This window comes from Podarcis melisellensis (assembly GCF_964234715.1).
Source record: "Podarcis melisellensis genome assembly, chromosome: 5".
NCBI classification, from domain to species: domain Eukaryota; kingdom Metazoa; phylum Chordata; class Lepidosauria; order Squamata; family Lacertidae; genus Podarcis; species Podarcis melisellensis.
In genome coordinates this window covers 46670932-46697409 of record NC_138537.1, presented here as the reverse complement: position 1 = coordinate 46697409, position 26478 = coordinate 46670932, and the positions used below count along the sequence as shown (strand labels likewise).

The 26478-nt window shown below is 41.2% G+C and overlaps 1 protein-coding gene across 5 annotated transcripts in view; it reads left to right on the top strand.

Moving 5' to 3' along the window:
* SORCS1 (sortilin related VPS10 domain containing receptor 1) overlaps window positions 1-26478 on the top strand; it is a 368116-nt gene that overhangs the window by 268724 nt on the left and 72914 nt on the right. For all 5 annotated transcript variants that reach the window (XM_081912031.1, XM_081912030.1, XM_081912028.1 and 2 more), the window contains exons 6-10: window positions 1709-1773; window positions 8232-8350; window positions 10564-10653; window positions 18865-19044; window positions 26226-26372. In XM_081912031.1, the coding sequence (XP_081768157.1) occupies window positions 1709-1773; window positions 8232-8350; window positions 10564-10653; window positions 18865-19044; window positions 26226-26372 (601 nt within the window). The remainder of the gene's footprint in view (window positions 1-1708; window positions 1774-8231; window positions 8351-10563; window positions 10654-18864; window positions 19045-26225; window positions 26373-26478) is intronic.

The following is a 26478-nucleotide window of genomic DNA, read 5'->3' as shown; positions in this document are numbered from 1 at the left end:
CTGGTTTATAAATCAAAAAGCGTTTAAAAAGAATACATTTTGAAAGCCCTGAGCCAATGTTTCGTAATGTGTCTAATGGCTTTCAGTGCCTAAACCACATTGCTTTTGATTCTGCCACAAGTGAGGGCTCATTTACACTTCCACTTGTCCCATGCAAACACACACAAAGAAAATTATCAATAGAGGGAAAGCTCCCATTAGTGCCCATTTTGTGTTCCTTGAATTAGCCATTGGTGAGACTATATCTATCTATCTATCTATCTATCTATCTATCTAGTAGTGCCTGTGTCTTGGACTTGTTTTCATATAAGTTGAATGGGTATCTTTTTTTATTTTGCAAACAGAATTACATTCATAGTGATGAGATAGACTTCCAATGCAAGTACTGACAAGAGTAATTCAAAAGCTTCAGGGTTTCTTCCCCCAGAACACCTAATTTAGTTAGGCTTTGGCAAATATAGACTACTGTCAATGTTAATCATTTTTTATTCACTTAAATCTAGTAAGAAATAATGATCAGTATTTGTTCTTCCGCATGAATTGCTGCTGATGGGTTAGGGTCTTCCAGACGTATTTGTTGAACAAAATTAAATAATTGAATGGATCAAGTATTTTCTTTTAACCACAATTTAGATTTTGCTAAATTACCAATGAACTTCAGAAATGAATCTGTCTTCTCTACTAAGAACAAAACGTCCTGAAAATTCCGAGCATCTTTGCCTAGTTTAAATCCTTGTTTTTCTCCAAGAATTTAGTCACTGGTGACATTTTCAACAAGTCTTTCTTACCTATGAAAAAGAAGGAGAGTTCCCTGGGAGGATTGATCATTAAACTACTCCCAGAACTGTAGATCTCTGAGCTCCTTGAATTCTTGAGGAGGGGGGTACTATGGCTGTTAAAATAGGTACCATAGTGCTTCACCTGTATGGTGTGAATATGGCCCTAGAATGTTCAGAACTAAGATTGACACACTGAAATCAAAGCAGAGATTAAGGGTATCTCCAGATTGTCAGTAGCTTGTGGAAGTGATTCAAGAACATAGGAGAACTTTATGGTCACAGCAACACCATACATTTAAAGCACTCATACCACTTTAATGATTATGGCTTTTCCCAAGGAAACCTCAAAAAATGTAGTTTTCTTGTTACAAAGCTGTACAAGCCTCTGGCTACCCAATGATGTTGGACTCCAGCTGGCATGGCCAGTAGTCAGGGATGATGGGAGTTGTAGTCTAGCAACTTCTGGAAGTCCCCCCACCACCACCACAACAGATGCTGCTCCCTAGCACTTGGATTCAGCTCATTTAGCATCCAGAAATGAGCCATAAATAATATGTGACATTGTGCAAATGGCCACAAAGCTTCTTTTAGAGAATTGCCTAAAAGCAGATCTATAAGAACCCATTTAAATGTATCTAACAAAGCATTTTTTTCCCTATTCGCATATTATGCTGAGCGTATTATATTTTGGTATTGCTGATCCTATGAGCAAATAAGTATATTTTCTTTTCCAGTTGTTCCTGAATCTCACATTCATTTCATAAGAGAAATAATAACTGCATGAAAATTAAGGGGGAATTTGTTTTCTAAACAAATTATAAATTATTTCTCATTAAACATTTAAGCTATGCAAATAGACACAATGTTGTATAAAATGTTCCATATAACTCAGCATACAAATACTATAGTTTTAATTTCTCCTTTTTCAGGTCTAGGATGGGTACTACTAAAGAGCCAGACATAGTCCATTTGGAGTCAAAGACAGTGGATGGCCGTAAGTTCATTTGCTTCTTCATAGTCATTTTATTGCAAGTGTAAATACTTGGTCATGGAAAGAGAGATCTAGCAGCAGCAGCACATTACTGTCTGGTTTGGTGCTGCGGAAGCCATTCTCAAGTAGCTTGCAACTCATAAGGATATTCTGCAGCTAAATACAGTTTATACAGAAATAGAAAAGATTTGTAAGTCATGTAGGATCTGCAAGAGGAAAGCATAAAAATGAAACAACAAGCATAAAATGTTTTTCTTCTTATGGCCTGCTTCATTTGATCAGCCCTTTTTTAGGGATGCTGTGGAAGTGTGTAATATTTGAAGTTTGAATCTTGGCTTCTTTCCTCCACAAAATGGCTCACAAACTTTGGAATCATTTCAGAATGATAGCATTCCCTTCTCTCTGCGGTTGTCCCTGAGCTGGGGAGAGAGACACAGAGATGTTTCAGTTGGTTTTGCTTCTGAAAGTCCCTCTTTTCCATTTCTGCCATCTTCTTGAATACCTGTAAACTGCATACCAGTATGTTTTAGTGAATTTAATGTTTGGTTTTATTATTGTTCTTTTCATGTATTTTATATGTAGCCACAACTTTTTCACACCAGACTGGGATTGTTTTGATAATGAGCTGCCAATAAACGAAACAAACAAATTAACAAACATGCCATTGACCTCAGCCAGAATATACTAGCTTTTACACAGGATCAGGCTGCTACTCAGATTTTGGAGGTTTCGTGCTCTCTCACCTATGGATAGCTTCTATGTAAAAGACAGAATCCCAAGAAATTATCACTGAGGTAGAACTGAGGTAGATGGGAAGGAACATAATTAAGATTGATTAAGATTGATTGTACTATGTGCAATAGTATATAGTAAAATAAGTAACATATTATGCTTTGTTGTATTTTATTTTGTTGTATGCAGGCCTGTGTTTCTTGTGTGAAGGCTGGTAAAATACCTTAACAGATAAATTCTATTTTGACAGAGTTGCAGTGGAAAGCTACAGAGAATAAAATTAGACACATTATGCCAAATAGTTAATAAGTATATCCAGTTCAGTTTTAAAAAGAAGTGGAGTAAATAGTTTGCGCAGCATATATTTATGGCACCCAGTATCAGTTTAAATAACATTCAGCATTAATTGCTGCAATGTATAAATTTAATCCCACCATTAACACTTTTGCAAAGTCCTGAAGGGTTTTTGATCAACTGTACACTTTGAAAGTAAATAACTAAAATCCATATTTATATTTAATAGTTTCTCTTGAAGTCTGAAAGCCCATTTTAACTAAAAGTAAATAAATGAGTGTGGAAGTAGTGTCAATTTCTGCATTTTCCATTGAATGACTCTCATGTGAAGCTTATCTCAGGCTTTCATTTTGTATCCCATGGGTATCACAGCAAGCTTGCAGTAAGCTTAAAACTGAACCAGAAAAGAGTTTTAGAACGGAAGAATGAAGGGGGAGTTTTGCCTCTTTGAGGTCACCCCAAATACAGATGCTTTGGCGGTTAATATGGTGGAGTCTTTGCCACTAAATGCCTAGAGGGAAGATAATGGACAGTAAATTGTTTAAATTGTGGGCTACCGTATCGTTAATTTAAATATCTGATATGCAGCATCTTAAATAGTTTAAGTCAACCTTCCCAAACTCAGCACATGCATACTTACTACCAAGGTGAAAGCGCAGAACTGTGATTCCCAGCATTCATCCTGGCTCTGAGCACTGGATTGGTATTATGGTTCATCTTTGTTCATCACAATCCATGTATTTGAAATATGTTTTAGGAGGCTCTATCAAAACAATCTGTCCCTGAGCTAACAAACCTTTCCAAAAAGAAAAGAGTCAATGAGACTCTTGGTGATGGATCTGAACTGTACGTCCCCTGGACTAGTAAAGCATGAGAGGTTATTCTGGGCAAATACCACTCAAATGTCTCAGGCTTATCAACGATGCTCTCTGCATATCTCTACTCCTCAAACCCACTCAGCCTGTGAGTTGTACTTATTTATATAGTGAATGACTTTTATGAAATGAAGCTAAGTCTTAGCCCAGAACATAGTAGAATGGATTCCCCCCCCAAAAAAAATGGTTGTGCCCCACTACCAACGTGCTCATCTTGTCCTAGCAAAAGCAGGGCATGTGGTTTGTGGTAGAACCTGAGGGAAGCTGCTTAAAACAGATGAGGCCCTGGCTCTCAAAACAGTGAGAGAGGTCCTTGACCACATCTGATTGTGCTGTCAATACAAGGCACCCAGTCAGCCTCATCCAAGTGCTCACCCTTCTAACGTGCAGAGGCAAATCTACACATTAAGTAGTAGACTAGGTTGACAGAGAAATGCTGCTTCATAATGATAGGGCAGTTAACATATGGCCTCTGTAGAGCTTTATCTGATGTGCCATATTTTGATGTGTATTATGATATCCTTGGAATGAAGCCTTTACAGATATTAGGAACTTGGGAATCATATACTTCGTACATACCATATTAAGGTAAGGATCATCTGCTCAAGAATCTTTGTTCCTTATGCATCTCATCAAAGAGGTAGATCACCAGGCACATCAAACGTGCTTTTATAACCAGCCTACACATAGCCTTTACTGGCCACAATGGTAAAGACACATATTTAGATTGACTGTGTGAGTCATAATTGCTGTAGTTAAAAATATGTCCAGATTTGCTCCAATCAGTTTATTCTTTAAGTATTCACCAATGGAAGGTGATTACTCCAGCTCTACAGTTTGACTGAATTTGGGAGAGAGAAGCTTCCCATCCACCACAATCCAGCACAAATAACTTGAAAGTAAATTTCACCAAATCAATGGATATGTATCACATTGCTTGTGTTAAAGCAACCTGTTTCTAGATGGTTAGAAAAACAAAGGGACAAATAGCTAGCTATTCAGTCCATGCAGACCAGAGCCAGTGTGGCAATTCTTAATCTCTTTTTGCTAGTCGAGATCTGGTATATTTCCAGTGTTACCGTAACAATTGAAACAGCAGCTGTTGTTGGGTATATGAGTGCTGAAAATGAGAAGCATAACATCCCAATTACTAGTGGGAGGCAGAACATCTGTGCCAGAAAAGGAATGAAATTAATTCCAAAGCTTAGCAATGGGATATATTAATTGACATGAATTAACTGTAAGTGATGAGGTGCTTCCTGTGTAACTGGGTAAATAAAAAGTCCTCATGGATTGCATACCAAGAGAGTACCTGTTTTTGAATTGTGTCTCAATGAACACTACCACCCTAGCTCAAGAGGAAATAATTATTGAAAAAGAGCTGTAAAAATGCAATATCTAAAAATCCTTGTATTGAGTCCTTTTCTTCTTTGCTGTCTCACTTTCCTCATTGTGATAGTCATAGACTTAAATAGCACTGAAAGGACAATAGACAAAGTCATGGAAGATAAGGCTGTCCATGGTTGTCTTTGAGTCATAATGGTTGTATGCTACCCCTGTAAACAAACAAACTTTGGGCCAAACTTTCTTTAGCCCAAACATCACTTTCAACCTTGACAACCCCTGCCAGCAGCAGATGTGACTAAGACTGGTTATGTCAAAGTCATATACAGAATACAGCCGCCCTCTCCAGCTAATCTGCACAGATTAACAGAGAATTTAGTTGTTCAACCTCCATGCTCAGCAAATGTTCAATCTGATGACAGCAGAGGGGGGCAATTTGCATCCCCACCAGACTGCTGGGCAGGGCAGAGAGTTTTAAAGTTCTCTAGCCACCAAAGTGCCATGTCTACTTTTGTCACCATGGCCATAATTGATAGGATCTTGCAAGGTGAGGGGAATGGGATTAGACAGGGGTCAGCAAACTTTTTCAGCAGGGGGCTGGTCCACTGTCCCTCAGATCTTGTGGGGGGCTGGACTGTATTTTGAAGAGAGAAAAAATGAACGAATTCCTATGCCCCACAAATAACCCAGAGATGCATTTTAAATAAAAGGACCCGGCCCCCAGGCCTTAGTTTGCCTACACATGGGATAAGAGAAAGCCAGGTCAGACACTCAAACTGTGGGTTAGCCATCCTTGAACTAAAGTGTTTTTATCTGATTTGGCAGAACTTTCTTATATTCTTATGTCTTTTACAAAAACAACACATTTGAGACCAATTGCAACAGAGGCTGCAGTTATGTGCACAAATATCTCAGTGAACATACATGTGTATGCATGCACATACATTGAGATGCACTGTGCATGAGTGTGCTCTGTGCCTCATAATGTATGAGACAGACACATTTGATTTCATGGTCACTATGTATTCAGACAGTCAGGAACCAGGGCAGCTTGAGGCTCCCATCAGCATATTCACATGATATACAGTATATGCATAGCAAGGTGTGTGTGTGTATTTCCCACATTCAGGTAATATAGCAGCTAAATATAATATGGAGCATTCCCTGGTTTGAAACCAACATATGGAAATTTGGGGAAGTGGGGGATGTTAGAAATACAGTGGAATAGAGTGTTTTTATTCCCAAAATGTCATGCCGTGATCAATCTCTTAACGTGGGAAAGAGTTCAGTGAACTGAGGCTATGGGCAAGTCCAGATGGATGAAGCTGTCATTTTTAGTTTCTCCCAGTTTCTCATTTTTCCAATCTGAAATTCAGTTTTGCCACTCTGAGTTCACATTTTCCCTAATACACATTATTGTATGTGATTTTACTTCATATACATGTATTGGAAAGCAATTTTGCCCAACGTGATGCATTTTTATATGTTAGTTTCACTAACACATGTGTTTTTAGGCACATGGTTCTCTTATAAATGCTCTTTTATATATATTATATAGTTAGGGAACTGCATCACAAATTTCAGAGAAGTGCGAATTTCAAATGTTTGTTGCATTTCTGTTTACAGACTGTTTGGGGAAGTTCAAATTAGATAGGTTTGCATTCATATGCAAACCAAACTAAAACTTTGTTTCCATCCCTGAGGCACTAATGAGTTATTGCTATTAATTTTTATACACAAAGGGAGCTAAACATTGTGGTTTAGAATGCTACTTTGTCCCTGTGGTGATTATGCAGTTTTCTAGGGAGAAAATAATGAAGCAGAGGGACTTATTGTTTACATAATCAGCTGCCCATTGTTGCAGAGGGAAAAGACAGTGTTTTCAAAACTCATTTCCTCTTCCGTTTTCTTTCCCATCGCCATTTTCTTTCCTTCAAGTAAACATAGATTGCCATCAAGATACAGCACTCAGGAATTCACTGTGATGTTTTAACTAGGTATATGCATGTAGCTGTATTCCCTTGCTCAGTCATTCATGTTCCTCACTGCTGATATTGGATATGACTGTGCTAATTCTTTCCTTTCAAGTACTAGTAGTTGTACATGTTTTCTTTCTGAAAGAGGCTTGAGGGTCTGCTGCCTTGCATGTATTTCCTAAGTGAGTCCTGTGTTTCTTGAAACTATTTTTAGATACCTTTTAAAACAATTTAATAAAAGTTCCTAGCTGTTTTCTTTTGCCAACTAAACAAGAAGTAGTAGGAATGGGGAATGCAGATTTAGAAAGAATGGCTATACTTTATATAGAAATGCTACACAGTACATTGTGAGGAAGACTGTGAACAAGTGACCTCTGTGACTTCTCAGTCTGCTCTCCAGGTGCTAACTGTCTAAGACCACCTCTTAGGATTCTTTATCTTTAAACTGCACTTGAGCCAGCCATCCCTTTAAATAGAGGATGCCTGCTAGTCACCCTACTCACTTGCTTCCTGCAGTATGGAAGAGTAGAGGACAACTATGAGATGGATCATTGTGTAGACTTAATTCTATAAAGGGGTTGCATGTACACGGGAAGAACATGCGTCCACTTTCAAAGTCATCCACACAAGAATACCTACTTTTCTTTGCCATGGAGAAAAGCACTGGAAATGTTGGGCCTAAATCAGCCTATCATGGCCACTAGTTGCTCCACCACATACCTCTGTTCCCTACCAGACCCTTAGAGTTGGCTTGACAAGGAAGGAAAACCTCCAGAAACATGCTTATAGAATTTTAAGGTGAATTTGAACTTCCCTGCTTTGGCTAAACAACTTAATAATTTTGATGGAAACTAGAATGAGTTCATTGACTGTGAAATATCTTTAGAGTAGGGAAGGGCTGCAGGGAGAACAATTATAGAGATTCCAGTTTCCTGCACAGGCTGTTCTGACCACACTGTTTCAGTTTTTTCTCTTTTCTTTTCCCAGTATCTCTTCCATGTCTAGCAAAGTCACCCTGGCTATCCAGACTTTCCATCACCACCAGTTAGAAGTAGGCTAGCAGTGGCAAGTGCGGAGGGAGCAATTCATTCCTTTACTTGTATTTTCTGAACTACATTGACGAATCTTAGTTAAGAGCATCAATTTATTGCAAGGATAAAAGCATATTTGGAACATATTTCATTGTAAGGTTGAGAGTATTCAGCCGCTAAAGGCATTGTTGTTGTTTTTGTGATTTCAGATGCACAGTACATCACTTGCAGGATGCAGAACTGCTCTGAAGCTATAAGAAGTAAACCTTTTCCAGGATACATTGACTCTGACTCCCTCATTGTCCAGGATGATTATGTGTTTGTTCAGGTTTGAACAGCTTTTCCACTGATTGATTGCAAATCATTTGTCCTCCTTCCTTGAATTTTAATCTCCCTTCCCTCACACTTGCAACAAAACAGATTGCATGAATGCTCCATTTCAGTGCATCGAAGCCAAGCAATGGTCCCATCGGGATGCTAATTGTTTCCTTCTGCCTCTACCTCAAGTACCTTATCAACACGGGGGTCATGAGGGGTTTTGCCTGGAGTGTGCACAATGTGTACCGCAATAATCTTCCTTGCCAATCAGCCAACCTCATATTTTATTCCAAGAGCATCCTTCCATCTCACCAGGTTTTTAAGTTTGTATGCCAGATTCTGATATCACAATTGCAACAGAACAATCAAGTTTTTTTTTCTATTAGTTTGAGCTCGGAGTGTAAGGGGTAAGGGAGAGAGATGGAAGGGGAGTACTTGAGAGGAGTAATCAGGCATGATTGTCATGCATGGGCTATGATTATTGCGAAAAGGATGAAGATGAGATATATTCAGCTGAGCTGTGTTCCAGGTGAAAGCCAGAGAATATATCTGAACAGTTTCAGGTTTCATTATCCTCCTGCTGCTGTCCATTTCATAACAAAGAGAAAGGAAATAAAACGCAAGCAGAGTGGAGATGTGCTATAAATTATCTGGCTTCCAACTATTTCATGAGGTTCTGAGGTCTCTGATTTCTGACCTGGGATTATACTGGGAGTCGTGGCTGTATTGCCATACTGTCTTACTTGTCTCTTCCAGCTATAAGGGTAAGCTAGAATTTGACTCCCCCGTAGCACCTGCCCACCCAAAGAAGAACTTTTGCCAGCCCTCCTGTATATTAAAAGACATATACATTGTCTTGCTTTTTTCTTCCACAACAAATTTTCTTCCATAACAAAGTGACATCCATTGTTGCCCATACTGTTAAAAGTGTAAATTCCATTGCCTGTTACATAATCAAACAAAAGTACATACTGTATTGCATTGCATTGCATTGCATAGTTAAGTCTATTGTGTGGTTTATAAAGGCCAAACTGTTAAGCTTAGACTAAGCTGATATTCAGTGCTTTTTCTAGAAAAAATAGGTGCTGGTAATCACAATGAAGTTGTTAAAGTAAGTGCCACACATTTTAAAAACAAAAAGAGGTGCCAGTACTGAATACCCTTTAGTACCCCTGGGGGGGGGGGAAACAACCCACTACTGATACTATTTAATATGGCAGTCATCACCCTTGTTGTTAATGTATGATGATGACCATTCATTTTTACTCATGTTACTCAGTGTAAGCTACTGAGTGTCACTTTTGTTTTGTCCCAAACCAATTTTGAGGGGACGGTCTGTTTCATTGGCTTAGTTCAGGGGTCAACAAACTTTTTCAGCAGGGGGCCAGTCCACTGTCCCTCAGATCGTGGGGGGGGGGGGCTGGACTATATTTTGGAGGGGCGAAATGAACGAATTCCTATGCCCCACAAATAACCCAGAGATGCATTCTAAATAAAAGCACACATTCTACTCATGTAAAAACACACTGATTCCTGGACCATCCGTGGGCCAGATTTAAAAGGCGATTGGGCCGGAACCTGCCCCCAGGCCTTAGTTTACCTACCCATGGCTTAGTTGCAGCTAGCTTTCCTTTGTAGTTTAGAAGAAATTAATTTTCATTCATTCCAGGTGTTGAAAACACAGATTGCCTTGAAACATGTAACAATAAGTGTTAAGCACTCTGCAAAATTCAGAGCACTTAGGTACACTTGAGACAGCTGACCAAAACTTTCAATCTGGTCTTGGGTTTGAAGGGGGTGGGGAGTTTTCCCAAAGTTGACACATACATAAAAGGTTGTGTCATTATACTCTCAAGTCCTGATTGTTAGAAACTAAGAACAACTACTACTGACATGAGGATTACAAATGCTGCATGCTCAAATGAGGATTCAGAAGGCTGCTTCTAGGCACTTATATTTGCAGCTTTTCCTGTGCCCTTTTGTCTTTCTGTACAAGCAATCTGAATAGGTTAGGCCACTTAACGCTGTCAGTTTTCACTGCTGACAATCTGAATGATGCCTATTTTGTCTCCTGCTGTAACTGCAGTCCCATTTTTGAGCTGTCACTGCCGCAATTGCGTTCCCCTTTCCAGCTTGCCTATTATTTTCTCCCTGCCTTTGGAAAAATGAAACAGTGATGATAATAACCTTGATAATAAAAGAAAACTATGTTATATGTTGCAGCTGACATCAGGAGGCCGGCCTCATTACTACGTGTCCTATCGGAGGAATGCATTTGCGCAGATGAGGCTTCCTAAGTATGCTTTGCCAAAGGTAAACTCTTATGCTCAGGATATTCATGCATGCGCTTTCAGTTCACGGGTTTGACCAGCAGACTAGCGTTACTGCTTTTCAGCAGCAACTTCAGAATTGGTTTAATTTGCACGCAGACCTGATTCCTATTAAAGAAAATATCCAAGCAGGGGGAAAAACAACCCCATCCATTAAGGTCAATATTACAGCTAGCCAAGGACATCCATTCAAAATGCAGATTGACTTTTGAGTTGGTGGAAATTACTAATTAGGGTTTCATTTTAATCATTACTGACATCTGTGGTTTTCTCTTAAAATGTTTTTCCTTTTTCTTTGTGCCAGTAGCTCCCACATTTTGCTTTATTAATGTAACTTAATGGGGATTAAAGAACAAAGCGCCTTTGTGTGTTGGCTTCACATCTTCCCTAATTAAGAACAATGAAGCAGTGGAACCTAAAAGGATATCACTGCCTTCTGGAGCTAAAACTTGTAGAAAGCACATGTAAAATATGTCAGTCAGGAGGAAGCAAATTTCACTTAGAACTTGATTTTAAACCACTACACAATCAAAACTCGAGGGACAGGGAAATTATTAAGGACTGCTGTCCTTCATACAAACCAATTTGTTCCATTATGTCACAAGTTGGAAATATGGCCTATGAAAGTCTTTGCCAGCTTTTCAGTATGCAATGGTTCATGGTCACTTTGTTAATGAAATAACACTGAGACATCTCCCTATGGAAATGTCAGCACCCTTGGCTCTCACTTTTATTTATTTGTTGTTGTTTTTTTAAATTTGATTTCTTACCTTTCCTTCACCATAAGGCTTAGGAACACAAGGTTTCAAATAACCATTCAGCCACAAACACACTGGGCTACCTTTGGCCAATTACTGTCTCCTGGCCTAATGTACTGCACAGTGTTGATGTGAGGACAGAGGAGAACCATAATATAACACTTTGAACTCCATGGAGGAAAGGCAAAATACACATGTAATAAGTACCATAAATAATGGTGTTTTGCAATATAATGTAATGCAATTTGCTTTTATTGATTCCTTATTTTATTTTAGATTATTTTAACTAATACTGTATTTTTAAATTGTTGTAACTGCCCTCCACAGGGAACCTCATGATGAGGGATGGGTAAGAAATATAACAACAACTACAACTACAACAAACAAACAAACAATACACCAGGGGGCTCAAATTGGGAGCTTTGGCAGTCCAGAGACTTTATTTCCAGTGCCAGTTGCTGCTGATTTTATTTACCCACCTCCTTACCAGTCCATCTTAAAACTATATTATCTGTCTCTAGCTCTTGGTCCTATATCTGCCTGTTCCAGATTCTGCCTGTTGGCCTAACTGGTCCATGCCATTTGTTTCTGACCCCAGTGGGTCCTGATATCTAACATATAAGCAAAAAAGCTGGTCAGTTATCCAGGCATTGCAAAATCTAAATGTTGATAGAGGGAGCGTATGGAAGGGGATGATATCAATTCAAGTATAAGAGGAATATTTTGTTCTAAAGCAGTTGCATAGACTTGCACATAGTTTCACTAGCGATGGGGACCATGGATGATTTCTAATTACTGTCTTTACTTACTCTTTTACGTGACTTTATGAAGGGTTAAAAGATGTACAATTCTTTTTGTGGAGAAATTTCCTATTAAACACAATATGCAAAAATGCTGATGAATTTTCGTGAGGACTTTAAAATAATAATAATAATAATAATAATAATAATAATAATAATAATAATAATAATAATATAATATAATAATAATAATAATAATAATAATAATAATAATAATAATAATAATAATAATAATAATAATAATGTAACTTGGTGTGGAAATGTGGAGAACTGAACTTAAGAAGAGTGCTGGGGTTGGGGTGGGGACTGAGAGAAACCAAAATTGGCAGATTCACCCATCCCAGCTAGCTATACAGCCAGATATATTTGTGGAGAACAGGCAGAAAAGTTGGAAGTAGCAATGAACACCTTTCCTGTATATGCTGTGAGTGTGTTCCTTCTTAAGGGTTCTCCTTGGCTTTCTAGCTGGATTCATGTTTTTAGGATTTATCCTGTTATTGGACAGAGCATATATATTAGCTTCTCCCATTCCTTGTAGAAATTGCTCATATTAAATAGTTCCCAAGCAGCTTCCACTGATTTCGGATGTCAGTTGCCTTAACAAGCCCCAAGAGGCCTTCCTGTCACCCAGCACAAGACGCAGATGTTTTTGAATCCGTCGACAGGGTGATATTTAAGGCAACAAGGTGCTTCATTACAATCTCACAATATCTTCAAAGGGTGAACATCTAAATCTGTATGCACAGAGCTACAGTGGTAAAGGCATGTTGAGGATGCTGTTATCAAAGCAGGTGGCTGCCTTTATTAAAAATGAACAAAGCACAGCACAGTCAAAAGGAAATGAAACAAGCAAGGTCCTTTATGACTAGAGAGACTTTAATCTCTTTCAGCTCAATTACTCTGCCCAAATAAAATCAATGGCGTGTAAAGCTTTTCTTAGAGACCACAGTAGCTTGTGGAATTTTGGTACCCAGACAAAGTGGCTCGATCACTAGATTCCTCACCTTGATGTTTCTGCTGCTTTGGCTGAAAATAAATGGTAAAATCATGTGCCTCTGATGCAGCGATAGTGAGAATGATTCATATTAAACATAGAAGAGACCAGCAAATTTCATAGAAGAGGAACAGTTTATCAGTTTGGCGCAACTGTAGATGGCTTTGCACTATTGTTACTCTTTTTGTGCTAGTGATTTTGAATCAGTTGTGACCAGCATAATGACTGGTATATTTGGTTTCCAGCATATTGCTTTGTGAGTGTTTCTATCACCTCCACAAACACTGTGCCTACTGGACAAAGCATGTATCTGGAATTTCTCTAGGGACATAGATCAGACAAATTAATTTACTATCAGACCATGTTGTGGCAAATAATACAAATGGCCCAGGCATAATTCAACCAAACGTTAAAAGATAGAACAAAATTAATCCAGCAGGTCTGTACGTGGACCAACTCTAGTGGTCCATCGTTACAGCAGTCAACTGTGTTATTTGCAAAACATTCTCTACCTGCAGCATTTTGTTAAAGCTGCTTTATAATTATGCTTCCGTCGCCAAGTATGCATATTTATATTGAATTTTAGAGTTACAACATGAGTGGATGGAAAATAGATTGATGGAAGATACAAGGTATTTAGTTCAACTCCAAGCTCTAATTTTAATGTCTGGGGTGAAACTCTTCCCATAAACTTTGATGGACGTTAATCAGCACAAAAGTGTTTGCCAGTGATTACAATGCCTTAGGCATGGAACTTTCCTTTGCCAGGGTCAGGGCTGGCCCAATTTTATGGATATGTATTGTTGACTTTTTCATTAGAAACTGGGGCTGGGAGGATGGCATCTGAATATTCTTACCATAATGAATAGGTGCCTCTCTTAAGATCTGTGTTAACCAGCAGCAGTTTTCCTGATGGGGCAGAGCTGCAGCATCCTGCCACTTACCAGGAGGGATGAGTCTGTGGTGAGGACCAGCTGTGCAGACACACAGTGAAGCCCAATCCGGCACTCTCACCAGTGCCTTTGCACAGTCCAGACCTCGCTGCCACCTCTTCCCTCCTCCATCCAATGAGCAGCAGCAACACTGCTCTCTGGAGGCTATTGCTGTGGCTCTGCCCCACCAGGCCAGCAACGTCTGATCTTTAGTGTGGCCAGTTTACCCTGCTACTTTCTTGTGTCCTGAGTGCTACGTCTCAGCTTAGTCCACTGCCCCAGACAGAAAACAGATTCTAGGAGTATTGGACAGACCCTTAAAAAGGTTGTGAGACTCATCCTCTAGATAAGATAAGCCTTTGCTCTCTGTGTCTCCTCTCCTTCTTCTTTCCTCTGCTTTCCCCCCCTTCCCATTTCTTATAGTACTGTACTTCTTAGATTAGTCCTTTTGTTCTTTTTAACACAGCCATTGTGAAGTGCTTTGGGGTTCTTTAAGGCACTTACTAGATTGTTGCTGTTGCTGTTCTTTATGTCTGGGTATAAGGCAATGAGCCTGCCTCTTTTTCCAGTGCTTATATAACATTCGGCACTCCAGCCTAGTGAAAGGAAGATAGATTAACCTATGGAATCTATTATTCTCTTCTTCTTCTACATAGAGAGAGATATATCTTATGCACGTTGATTAAGCACACTTATTAGTGCAGTGTGTGAAATGTTTGCATCCTCACAAGCTATTTCTTAGGAAAAGTGATGTCCAGCTTTTCTAGTCTCATAGAAGCCTTCCACATCTGTCCAGCTGCTGTGAAACTCCTGCATGTTTCAGAGGGCTGTGGAATGCAATCAGATTGTACTGGGTGGTCAACAGTGTGGTCAACATTTCCCCAAAGCTACAGATTTTTTTTTGGGGGGGGGATAATTGTAGACAGGTAATTTGTCTATCATTACCTTTCATACTGTGAATTCATGAACACCTCAAAACTGCAGTTTAAAACAGAAAATGTAGCCGTTCATCTACAACTGATAAGAAAAATTGGATTTCGTTGATAGGTTGTCTTTTTTAAAGGACAGAAGTGATGCATGATTCTGTGCGTTGTTTACAGAGCCACCAACCAGATATAATTGCTCTACCTAGGTAGCAATGTGATGAATTGAGATTGAGTACATTCTAAATGAATCTACCATAATATACAATTTCACTCCTAATACCTGTCTTTCTCTACTGTCATTCAAGCATGTTTATCCTTGTTGGGTAGTTCTGCATTTTCAGTCTCCAGCCTATGCCCCATCTCATCTTTCTGGCCTTTGCTATCCCTCCAGATCATTTTTATAGTCCCGGGTTCTGTGATGGTGGAAAGACTGTGTGCTCCTCATTCATTTTTAATCATTGAGCTAGCAGGTCAACAGGACCTAACACCCTATAGAGCGGGGAGGGAAACCCACCAATGCACACTATAAATTAGCTGACAGCATCTTCAATCAAGATAACAAATCAGATATTGCATTTATGCCATTAAATCTGCCAAAAGGCCAGGATCCCCTGGTCAGCTGAGAAAAGGGCACTCGCAGCATCTTGGCAATTCTGAAAGCATTGACCTTTAGCCCTTCACATTCACCCAAACAAAGTCATGTGCATAATGCCGTTCTTTCCCTGTAAAGACATAAGGTATAAAGGCCAGACAGATGGGCTGCATCTTAATGCTGACTATCCTGCAGTGATACAGACTGGGGAATTCTGAAGGCTGGTGTTTTGATGCTTTTGTAGTCAGATGTATGGGAAAGGTGTCATGGCCAGTGTCAGGGGGCATTCACTAATTGGAAGACAGCATTCCCTCCTGTTCTTTCTAAAGGCAAGAGGTGTCTTTATTTCCCATGGAAAAGGATGGTGGTGGTACAACTTCCCTCTCCATCCCCCTGTATTTAGCTTCTCTTTGTCAGCAGGAAGATTGTTTCATGGTATGATTTACCCAGTAGAAATAACAGGCGAATTACTGTGTCTGACACAAAGAAGAAGGGACGCATTATGTGGTGCATCTGAGTCGTATTTGTTGCACACGACAAGTTTGCTGACAATTCCTCAGTCTGGCAATATATAGACTGAATAAAGAAGGGAGGGAGAAATGGCGGGGTGGGGAACCACAATGTTTACTCAAAGCAACCAAGAATACAAAATATCTCCTGTCTGAATACAGAGTGGAAGAAGCTGCCTGGTTATCTGCAAGTTATGAATACTGAACTGGCATACCTAGGAGGCTCTCTCCTCGTGCATTTGTCATTCCATTCTCCAAACCCTGTGTTAGCAGATGACTATTTTAAAAATGTCAGGTTGGCTATTCCTAAACCAGGCAATGGCATCTGATCAGTCTGAGCTGGAATTTGAATGGCAGGCTGCCAATGAAATCTGGATAATGGAGGCTAGAAGGAGATTTCTAACAAGAGGCACCTGCTTAATAGCTGTGCCCTCTGGCCACAAAGCTCTGCACTGTTAATCCTATAGTTGGGAGGGCTGACTGGGTTTAACCAGTTGCAGTATCCAATAGAAGTTTGGATGCCAGTAAATGTAGATAAAGAGCTTTGTGGCAACAAGTTCAATGATGCAAGTCTTATTTTCTCTTTTTCCTTTAAGTTTTCCATGGAAAGATTTTTATTTCTGGATTTTTAGTCATTGTTTATTTGTTAACGTTTGAGCTGCTAGAAAAATAGGTTAAGGTCATCTGTGTTAAAAATGCAGATACGTATTAATTAGACACCGAGGACAGACGTATATGTCTTGGAACAGCAAAATGCTAACGTAGCATTAGTTTGGGGGGCTTTCCTGCAAAAATCTTTATGAGGTACAATTGTACAAGAAATTAAAGACATTGCTTTGCAAGTATCCGCATAACCAATAGGGGACTGAAGCAGCACAACAGTTAATCTGATCTGCACATTTTATTAACAGCAAACACATTTTTTTTTAAAAAAAAGGAGCCTAGAAAGTCAGACATTTAAAGAATGTTCAAGTACATTTACAACACAGTTCAGTTCAACACTGTTGGATTTACAGATTTCACAATTACTTGGTCATGTGCAACCCAGTCCTGTACATGCTTACTCATAAGGAAGCATCATTGTGTCCAGTCTGCAAGTGGATGCTAGAATGCAACCTCATTGTTGGAATCATCATCATCCCTACTTTTTTAATTCACCTGGAATGGCGCACAGATCCCCTTTCCCTACATATCTAGGTTTGAGTATGGTATATTACAGGGATAAGCACACAATTATTTGACTGCCTATGTAGCATTGCTCAAACTGTGGCCCAGGGACCACCAGCCAGGCCTCAGTGTTGCAACCCTAGTAGTGCAGTAGCCTTTAGGTTTAACTGACTCTAGAGGCAGCAGTTCCCCACACATGCACACTACATAGGCATGCCTAGGAGCAGGAGTTAGTTAGCAAGTGAAGCTAATATCATGCAAAGTTGGACGAGAGGAAAGGAAAGAGCAGATATGAGTAATATGGCTGGCTTAGTGTGAGGGAAGAGAGAGATTGGCAAGGAGGGAAGCAAAAGGGTTGCATAGACGGAGGGAGAGGAAAATCAGAAGCCTTTGGGACTGCTGTAGAGTCTTCTGGCTCCTCCATGTCACATGTGTGTATCCCTACACCCTGCTCATCCTTTATTCCTGCTCAGTCTCCTGCTGAGGCGTGAAGCTTCTCTTCCCTCTACTGAGGGGACATTGAAGGAAATACAATGGGGGCTGGGGCTGGGGGTGGAGATACAAAGTCAATATTTTAAAAGATGTATTAATAATCTCAGAACAGAGAAGAAGGTTGTAAAAGAGGGAAGCCATTTTAGGAAGAAATGATTGTAAAAGGCACCAATAGGAGGGATGGAAGAATGGAGGTAGGGCTAGGTTTGAAATTATATATGAAAGGAAAATGAGAAGGGGTGGGGAGTGAAATGATATTAGTAATAATACTGTGAGAGGCATGCAGGTGTAGGGTGTCTAATTTTTGACGACTTCTACCCTCTAGATCCTCTGAATCAGCAAATTCTGCCTAAACTGGGGAGGGTGAGTTAGACTATCTCCAGAAACAATGCATCCTATTAACTTGAAGAAAGCTGAAGTATATAACTTGTCTCCACTGGGAAATCACTGTGGCAAAGATTTTAGCCATTTCCCAAAAACCAATTAGGTCCCATCAAGACAAAATAATGTTAGTAACCGCCTGCTGGTTATAGCAGTTGCCACTTCCATGTGCCCCCATGTTGTTGCTGACTCTGCTCTTGCGCCACCATTTTGTGAGTGAACCAGCTCGCAAAAGGACCCTGGACATAGAAAGTTTGAGAATCCCTAGCCTATGGCATTTCCTTTACCATAATGAACAGTGGTTCCTAATTGTAGAATTTTCTCACACTGTTGAAGGACAGAAAGGAATTAATATTCTACGTTTCTTTTAATACACTCATCCTCCATTGCTACTGTACAATACCATCACCAGTGTAAATGTTCACTTAATGTGTCCTCAATTCATTATTACTGTGCATATATCTGAAGAAGAGAGAATGTGTAAAATATGCATGTGCACATGCAAGTAGATTGACTTTGGTTTCTGATTAGACTTCATAATGAATCTCTGCCTTCCTCCACGAGGCTTACCCTGCCTTGCCCTTGGAGCAGAGACAAGTGAGATGCCCGACAATGATGCTTCTCTCTGTGCTTTCTCCCCCAGGACATGCACGTCATCAGCACTGATGAGAATCAGGTGTTTGCTGCAGTCCAGGAATGGAACCAGAATGATACGTATAATCTCTACATCTCTGATACCCGAGGGGTCTACTTCACCCTGGCTTTGGAAAATGTCAAGAGCAGCCGAGACCTGGAGGGCAATGTGATGATAGACCTCTATGAGGTATGTGACGATAGGGCACATTGTCACCTCTAGTTTATGCACACGCAAAAATCCCCTACTAAGGCTGGGATGCCCAATGTAGCTGGACGTTTCTGTGGGTGCAGAATGTGTTCTCTTTCTGGCAAGAGTTGGGTAAATCATATTGCACAAGGGCCACATTCATCTCCACTCATAACTACCTTTCCCAGTGAAGAGGTGCTAAAGAGAAGCGGCATCCTGAGTTTCATCAAGACTTGAGGGTGCACGGTCACAGCTAGGTTCAGGGATCTCTCTGGCATAGATTCTAAAAAGGAAAGGAGACAAGTTTCTGTCTGGGCTAATGACTACTGCAGGCATCTTTGGAGTTGGAGCAGCCTTGGAAAAGAGCAGCATGAAACACCCTTTTGGAGGATTGCAGAAAGTGGAGCTGTCCCTTGAACAGAATACTGAACAAAATGGGAACTGGGAAGTACACAACTATAGAAATTAGACAGGCATTAGCTCCAATACAAAGGGTGATTTCGTTAAGGACAGGGCTGGATAGAAGAAGATCAATAAATGACATTGGGTGGTATCTAGAAAAATAGTTTAGCTAGATATTGCCCAAAGAGCGATCGGCCAGTAGATTTCACAATGTAATTTTCCCACTAGAAAGAAGACAGGAAGGTACAAGGGGTCTCTGGACAATCAGAACTTGCAGTCAGGTGACTGACATGCCCCTTTTGAGGAAATGTGAAGATATTTACCAAGAAACATAAATATGCACTTGGTCCAATTACCCATGGGAAGATGCTTGCAAGAAGCTGCATCCATTACTGACCTGAGTTAATGAAAGCTAAATAAGGGTGCCTGCTTGCATTATATAGGATAGATATTATGGGGACTGATTAGGCTTGCACTTTCATAATCATAATTGTGCATATTGGCTATTGCAAGAAAAATTCCCCTGCATAATAATAATAATAATAATAATAATAATAATAATTTTTATTTATACCCTGCCCTCCCCAGCCAAGGCCGGGCTCAGGGTGGCTAACAAGCAATAATAAAAACAAGTTGAATGAATACAACTTAAAAACAAGATTAAAATGCAACATTAAAATATTGAAAAATTAAAATATTAAAATGCAGCCTCATCACAGGAGGAGAAAGGAAAAAGAAAAAAGAAAGAGAGGGAGGGAATCAAATTGGCTCCAAGCCAAAGGCCAGGTGGAACAACTCTGCCTTACAGGCCCTGTAGAAAGAAATCAGATCCTGCAGGGCCCTGGTCTCATGAGGCAGAGCGTTCCACCAGGCCGGAGCCAGAGTTGAAAAGGCCTTGGCACTGGTTGAAGCCAAATCTAACTTCCTTAGGGCCCAGGACCACTAGGGTGTTGCTATTTATGGACCTTGAGGCTCTCCGTGGGGCATACCAGGAGAGGCAGTCCTGTAGGTATGAGGGTCCTAGGCCGTGAAGGGCTTTGAAGGTCAAAAGCAGCACCTTAAATCTGACCCTGTCCTCCACTGGGAGCCAGTGCAGCTCTGCTACTCCCATGGCAGAGACCCCATGAGGAGCCTCACTGCAGCATTCTGCACCCGCTGGAGTTTCTGGGACAGCTTCAAGGGCAGCCCTGCATAGAGTGAATTACAGTAGTCAAGCCTGGAGGTGACCGTCACATGGATCACTGTGGCCAGGTCGGGGCGGGAAAGGTAAGGGACCAACTGCTTGATGCAGCGAAGGTAGAAAAATGTTGCCTTGGCTGTTGCTGTAACCTGCGCCTCCATGGAAGTGACTATGGAGAGAATATTTAGTGGGAACGATAGGAACTTCCCCTGAGAGAAGTATACTTAACTTGAACTGCTGTATCTCCCTCTGATTACATGCAGTAGTGCTACACTCATTGCTTTGCGCAAATCCAAAATAACCTCATAGTCCTAGGGCATGTACAGAATTCCAGTCGAATTGAGCGCCTCACTTTTGAGGACCACTGTCCTTTTTAGCCAATAGCCTTGGACTTCTGTATTCTCCCACATCACTATCCTTTATGTGGACAGCCAGTCTGTATAACAGAGTAAGTTCCACCTCGTAGCCAGGAATGTTCAGTTACTGAGAACTTGCACTCAGGAACTGCATCAAGACTCCAAAGTCAAAGGGTACACTATCTACAACTGTTAGCATTTTGAAACATGTTTGACTTAGGAGTGAGACAGGGGGCAAACGTTTTGCCAAGCTTTGAGTAAAACCACCAGGCGCTGGATAAAATTGTGCAAGGTTTCCATCTGACCACCCCTGCTCTATAGAAAAATGTGGTACAGACCGAAAAGCAGAATCCCTGTGCTGTCTACCTCAATGTGAAATTCCCTAGGTGGATTGACTTTTGCACGTGACTTAGAACATCTTTTACAGGTAAGCACCTTGACACAACCATCCAGGAAGCCTGAATGGGCAATGTTTAAAAGCAGACAAAACTGGGAAGGAATAGTCATGCCATTTCCTGAACACACTGAGGATGATTTCTTTCTTTCTCCCCCCCCCCCAAAAAAAACAAACCCCTATTAATTCCCCCATCCCAAGCTTTGGCAGGCTGCTGAAAAGGCTGTTGCTTCCCATTACCATCAGGTTGAGGAGTGGTTTCACTGCATTATGTAAAAGTGTCCTACATCCCAAGAGGGGGAAGGAGGAGAGATCGAATGAAAAGCTTCTGTATTATTAGGCTGACAGTTCATAGCAGTCTGGATTGAAATTGATGTGATCAGACTGGTCATGTCGTATCTGCTGATTGCCTAGATAGAAAGAATATTGGCTGACACCAAGGCTGGCACAAAGCGTTCCCTTCAATCTGATTGTTCTGACTGGGGATGAGCTGAAAGCCATCCAGTGCAAGTCTCCCAACAGGGTTGCAATGAATGATGAGTGCTTAGAGGTAAATGAAGATAAAGAAGAGATAGCAGGGAGGGGAGGGGGGAATCCATGGATGGATTAGAAAGATGTAGAAAATAGAGGTGGGAAATCAGAGGCTGCATGGGTGAGGAAAGGTGGTGACAGTTCTAAAAATACTCATGGGTGTTTGTCAAAAAACATATTGTCCTCAGCCAGCCTTCCCCAACCTCTAATTATAATACATTTACTGTGGAAATGGATTTTTTTGATTATTATTTTTTTAAAGACAATTCCTGACCACAGGCTTAGAATCTGAAAGACACAATACAAATGCAAAGGAAAGCAGAAAGCATCAAAGTCAGCCTTAAATACATTTAGGACCTTTCTACCATTTATGGTGGTGCAGTTTCCAGGGTTTGGATTTTTTGGAGTGCTGCCACACAATGTTGCCATTATTCAGAGCCAGTGTGGTGTAGTGGTTAAGAGCGGTAGACCTGTAATCTGGTGAACCGGGTTCGCGTCTCCACTCCTCCACATGCAGCTGCTGGGTGACCTTGGGCTAGTCATACTTCTTTGAAGTCTCTCAGCCTCACTCACCTCATGGAGTGTTTGTTGTGGGGGAGGAAGGGAAAGGAGATTGTTAGACACTTTGAGACTCCTTCGGGTAGTGATAAAGCGGGATATCAAATCCAAACTCTTCTTCTTCTTCTTCTTCTTCTTCAGCTGGTATACCAGAATAACATGCTCCAAACCCCACAAAGTAATGAAACTTCTGTGAAAGATCCAGAGCAGAAGTTTGTGCAGGAACCATCCTGGTTTCTATGCGAAGGGGTTGGTGAGTGTGGTTTGGGAGATGACTGTTTTGTGCCACTTCCCTCTGACCTGTGTGAGCTGTCAGTCATGTGAGCTGAATTCAATGAAGAGATATAACAGACAGAGCACTGCCTGTGATGGCAATTCCTAGCTGCCAGCAAAATCTCATCATGACTGCCATAGTTTGCCATAGTTCCTTTTCTAATCTCCTATACTCCTACAAGATTAGAATTCAGGAATAAAAAAGGTAAAGTTAAAGGACCCCTGACAGTTAAGTCCAGTTGCGAATGACTCTGGGGTTGCGGCGCTCATCTCACTTTACTGGCTGAGGGAGCCGGCGTTTGTCCGCAGAGTGTTTTTCTGGGTCATGTGGCCAGCATGACTAAGCCGCTTCTGGCGAACCAGAGCAGCACACAGAAACGCCGTTTACCTTCCTGCTGGAGCGGTACCAATTTATCTACTGGCGCTTTGACGTGCTTTCGAACTGCTAGGTGGGCAGGAGCAGGGACCGAGCAACAGGAGCTCACCCTGTCACGGGGATTTGAACCGCCGACCTTCTGATCAGCAAGTCCTAGGCTCTGTGGTTTAGACCACAGCGCCACCCGCGTCCCCTAGAATTCTGGAATCCTTGGCATTAAATAAATAAAAACTACAAAAGGCCAATCCATGCACATGCTTATAACTCCAGCAATTTACTGGCTTGAGGGACATGGAGGGTGTATACAGGGTATGACTAAAGCCACAGAATTTTTCTGCTTTTGGGTTCAACCTATCATTAGTGTGCAAAGGAATGTTCTGCACTTACTCTCTAATAATAGCAACATCTGACCAAAGATGCAGACAATCAGCTGCAAATCCATTAAAGCATCAGGTCAAAAACCGCAACTGTACCACTCTAAATGGTGCATGTGGGAAGGCCTTTACTAAGGAGTTGTACCTTCTTCCAGGTGAAAAAGATAAGATTGCACTGCATCTGTGCACTAACATTTCAGGAAAGCACTTTCCAAGGTAGCTTGCGCCTTCTCACTCCGAGAAAAAGATGGAGTCACAGAAATTCAGAACATTTTTCTACCTGATATATAAAATGCTGTTTAGTCTTTCATGACTAGCATCTCCCACAGAGAGAAGCATGAGAGCAAAGCGCAATTGTATCAAAATAACAGGAAAGAAAGTTACAAACAGAGTTTGGGCAGAGGTTGGAGCACAGTACTTTTTGCCTCTTTTGGAGTACTTTCCCTTTCAAACTCACACCCTGCTAGACATGCACGCATTAGAAATTTCCCCAAGATTTCAGCATACAGTTTGAAAACGAATGTTGACTTCACTGGGGCTTGTGGGAGACTCAATCACTGCGTTTTAGCTTCCTTTCATCCTGGTGAAAGCAACTTGGAGGGAGGTTGAAGAAAGCAAGTCTGGTTAATGTAACCCCTCCTTATAAGTCATTCCACAAAGACCAGCAATTTGCACAAGTTATGGCAAAGTTCAGAAGTACATAAGAACACAGGAAGCTTCCTTATACCATTGGTCCATCTGGCTCAGTAATGTCTACACAGATTGGAAGTGGCGCTCCGGGATTTCAAGGGAGATGGTCTCCCTTAGTTCTACCTGGAGATGCTGGGAACTGAACCCAGAACCTTCTGGATGCACAGGACATGCCCTGCCATTGAGCTGTGCCCATCTCTTTTGGCATTTCCTGACACTCATGTGTTACAAGTTCCTTTGGGCTGCAATAAACGAGGCTCCACACCACCATAATGTGTATGTGATAGTTTCAACCGCATCTTCATTCCTACTGCTTAAAAAAAATGTCCCCAAACTCCTGCTACCATACCTGCCATTGTTCAGGACATGCACACAGATTGCATGTTCATAGGCATACTCTAAGTATAAATTATAACATCAGGGGTGTGTGTCCCACCTCCTGCCTCTACGCTGCCTGCCTCATGTGCTAAGAAAGGAACTGCCCTCGTTCAGCTTCTATTTGTGTTTCTTCTTCAGATTGTCATTAAGAACTGAAGTTAAAATGCAAGTAACTTTTCCTGCTGCTACAATACTTTGCAGCTGGGTGCCAATTAAATAATAACAGCAGAGAAGAAAAAGGCCCCTTGGGTGACATTATGTATCAGTTCTTGTACTCCCCTGCCAAGGGAGCAGTTCGTGTTGCAGGAACCAGAAACACTCTGCTGAAAGACAAAAGTTTTAGCCCTCCCCTCTCATCCTCCTGCAAACCTAGCAATTGGCACAGTGACAGGTTGTCTGTCATGCTGCTGTAGATATTGTGCTATTGATTTCCAGCACATAGGGAAAGCCAGACCTGTTTGACAAAGCAAAGCTGTTTCTCATGTTGCTTCTTGCATCCCATTCAGTTTTATTTAGAGCTGAACAAATTGCCCTTTTCAAATTTGTAAACCATCTTTGTGTCTCTTCCGAAGGCCTTGAACTTGCTTTTCTTTCCATTTCGTTAATTAGAAGTTTAGACCTAAGGGAGCCGCTTGACGACGTGACTGCTTCCGCAGGGAAAAAAGAGAGAGAGAGCAGGAACAACATGTGTTTCTGGCCAATGGCTTCACCGAATTGTTGAATAATGGAGCTGGAAGGGAACTTGCAGGTCATCTAACTCAACCTCCTCCACAGTGCAGAATCTGCAATGCAGGAGGCAACTACAGCATGCCCTGGGATGCTGTGGGTAGCTTTAAAGGAGGACCAGACTATGGAGGATAAGTCTATCAAAGGCTTGGTGGTGAAAAGTTCTGAGGCAATATGCTTCCATTGCTGGAGAAGGAAAGGTTATTGTGTGCTTTTCTGGGCTTCCTAGAAGCATCTGAATGGCCATCTCACAAAACAATATGGTGGTAGTCTGATCCAGCAAGGCAGGAACCTCCATATTTGCTTTGGGTTCTTCTCCAGTAGCAACTGTAAGAGGGAGCTAATCACATCCACACCAACCAACTACTGTGTCTTATATGGTACAACCAAAAATTTCAGGTGACATAGCTAAGTTAAGGAAGTTCATAGGAGACAAATTGCCCAGCTCCTTCCTCCTACAGCCACATGTGTGCTCTAAACAAGCTAAGGAGGCCTCCTGAAGGATGTGAGATGAGATACAAACTTTGGACCGCTTCCACCTTTCCTGGCAACCCCCTGTACCCCATCCAGAAAGGAAGTTGCCGTCCAGAGAGGCACAAGGGGGTGCAGGAGTCAGAAGGAAATGGGGAAACTTTTATTACTTGGGATTCATTAAGTTAACTTACCATCATATCCAGACCATTATGTTCCCATCTTTGTTTCATGACTTTTCATTGCCAAAACCCTCCCTTACAGAGTCTGAACTTTGAATCCACAGTGGTGTTTTATGTTATTCCTTTTCTAGCCTGTGGTTTATAAGGCGGCCTTTGATGCATTTTTCACCCAAGAGTCTGCTGTATACTCAGGCTATACACCATACCCCAAAGCTGGATTTGACAGGTAACAATGCATGCACAATCTGTGTCAAATTTATCTGTTTTTCAGCCATGCCAATTTTTCCTAGGTAGCAGGGATAAAGGGAATGTTCTTGGCTAACAAGAAGATTGACAACCAAGTGAAAACTTTCATCACCTACAATAAAGGAAGAGACTGGCACTTGCTACAGGCCCCAGACACAGATCTGAGAGGAAACTCGGTTCATTGCCTCCTGGTAAGTGAAGGTTTGTGGGGACAATGGGATAGGGGGTGGCTTTTTGTGACAACAGAATGACATGATCCATTAAAAATAAATGCATCTTCCTCCAGGGTTGCCTCTT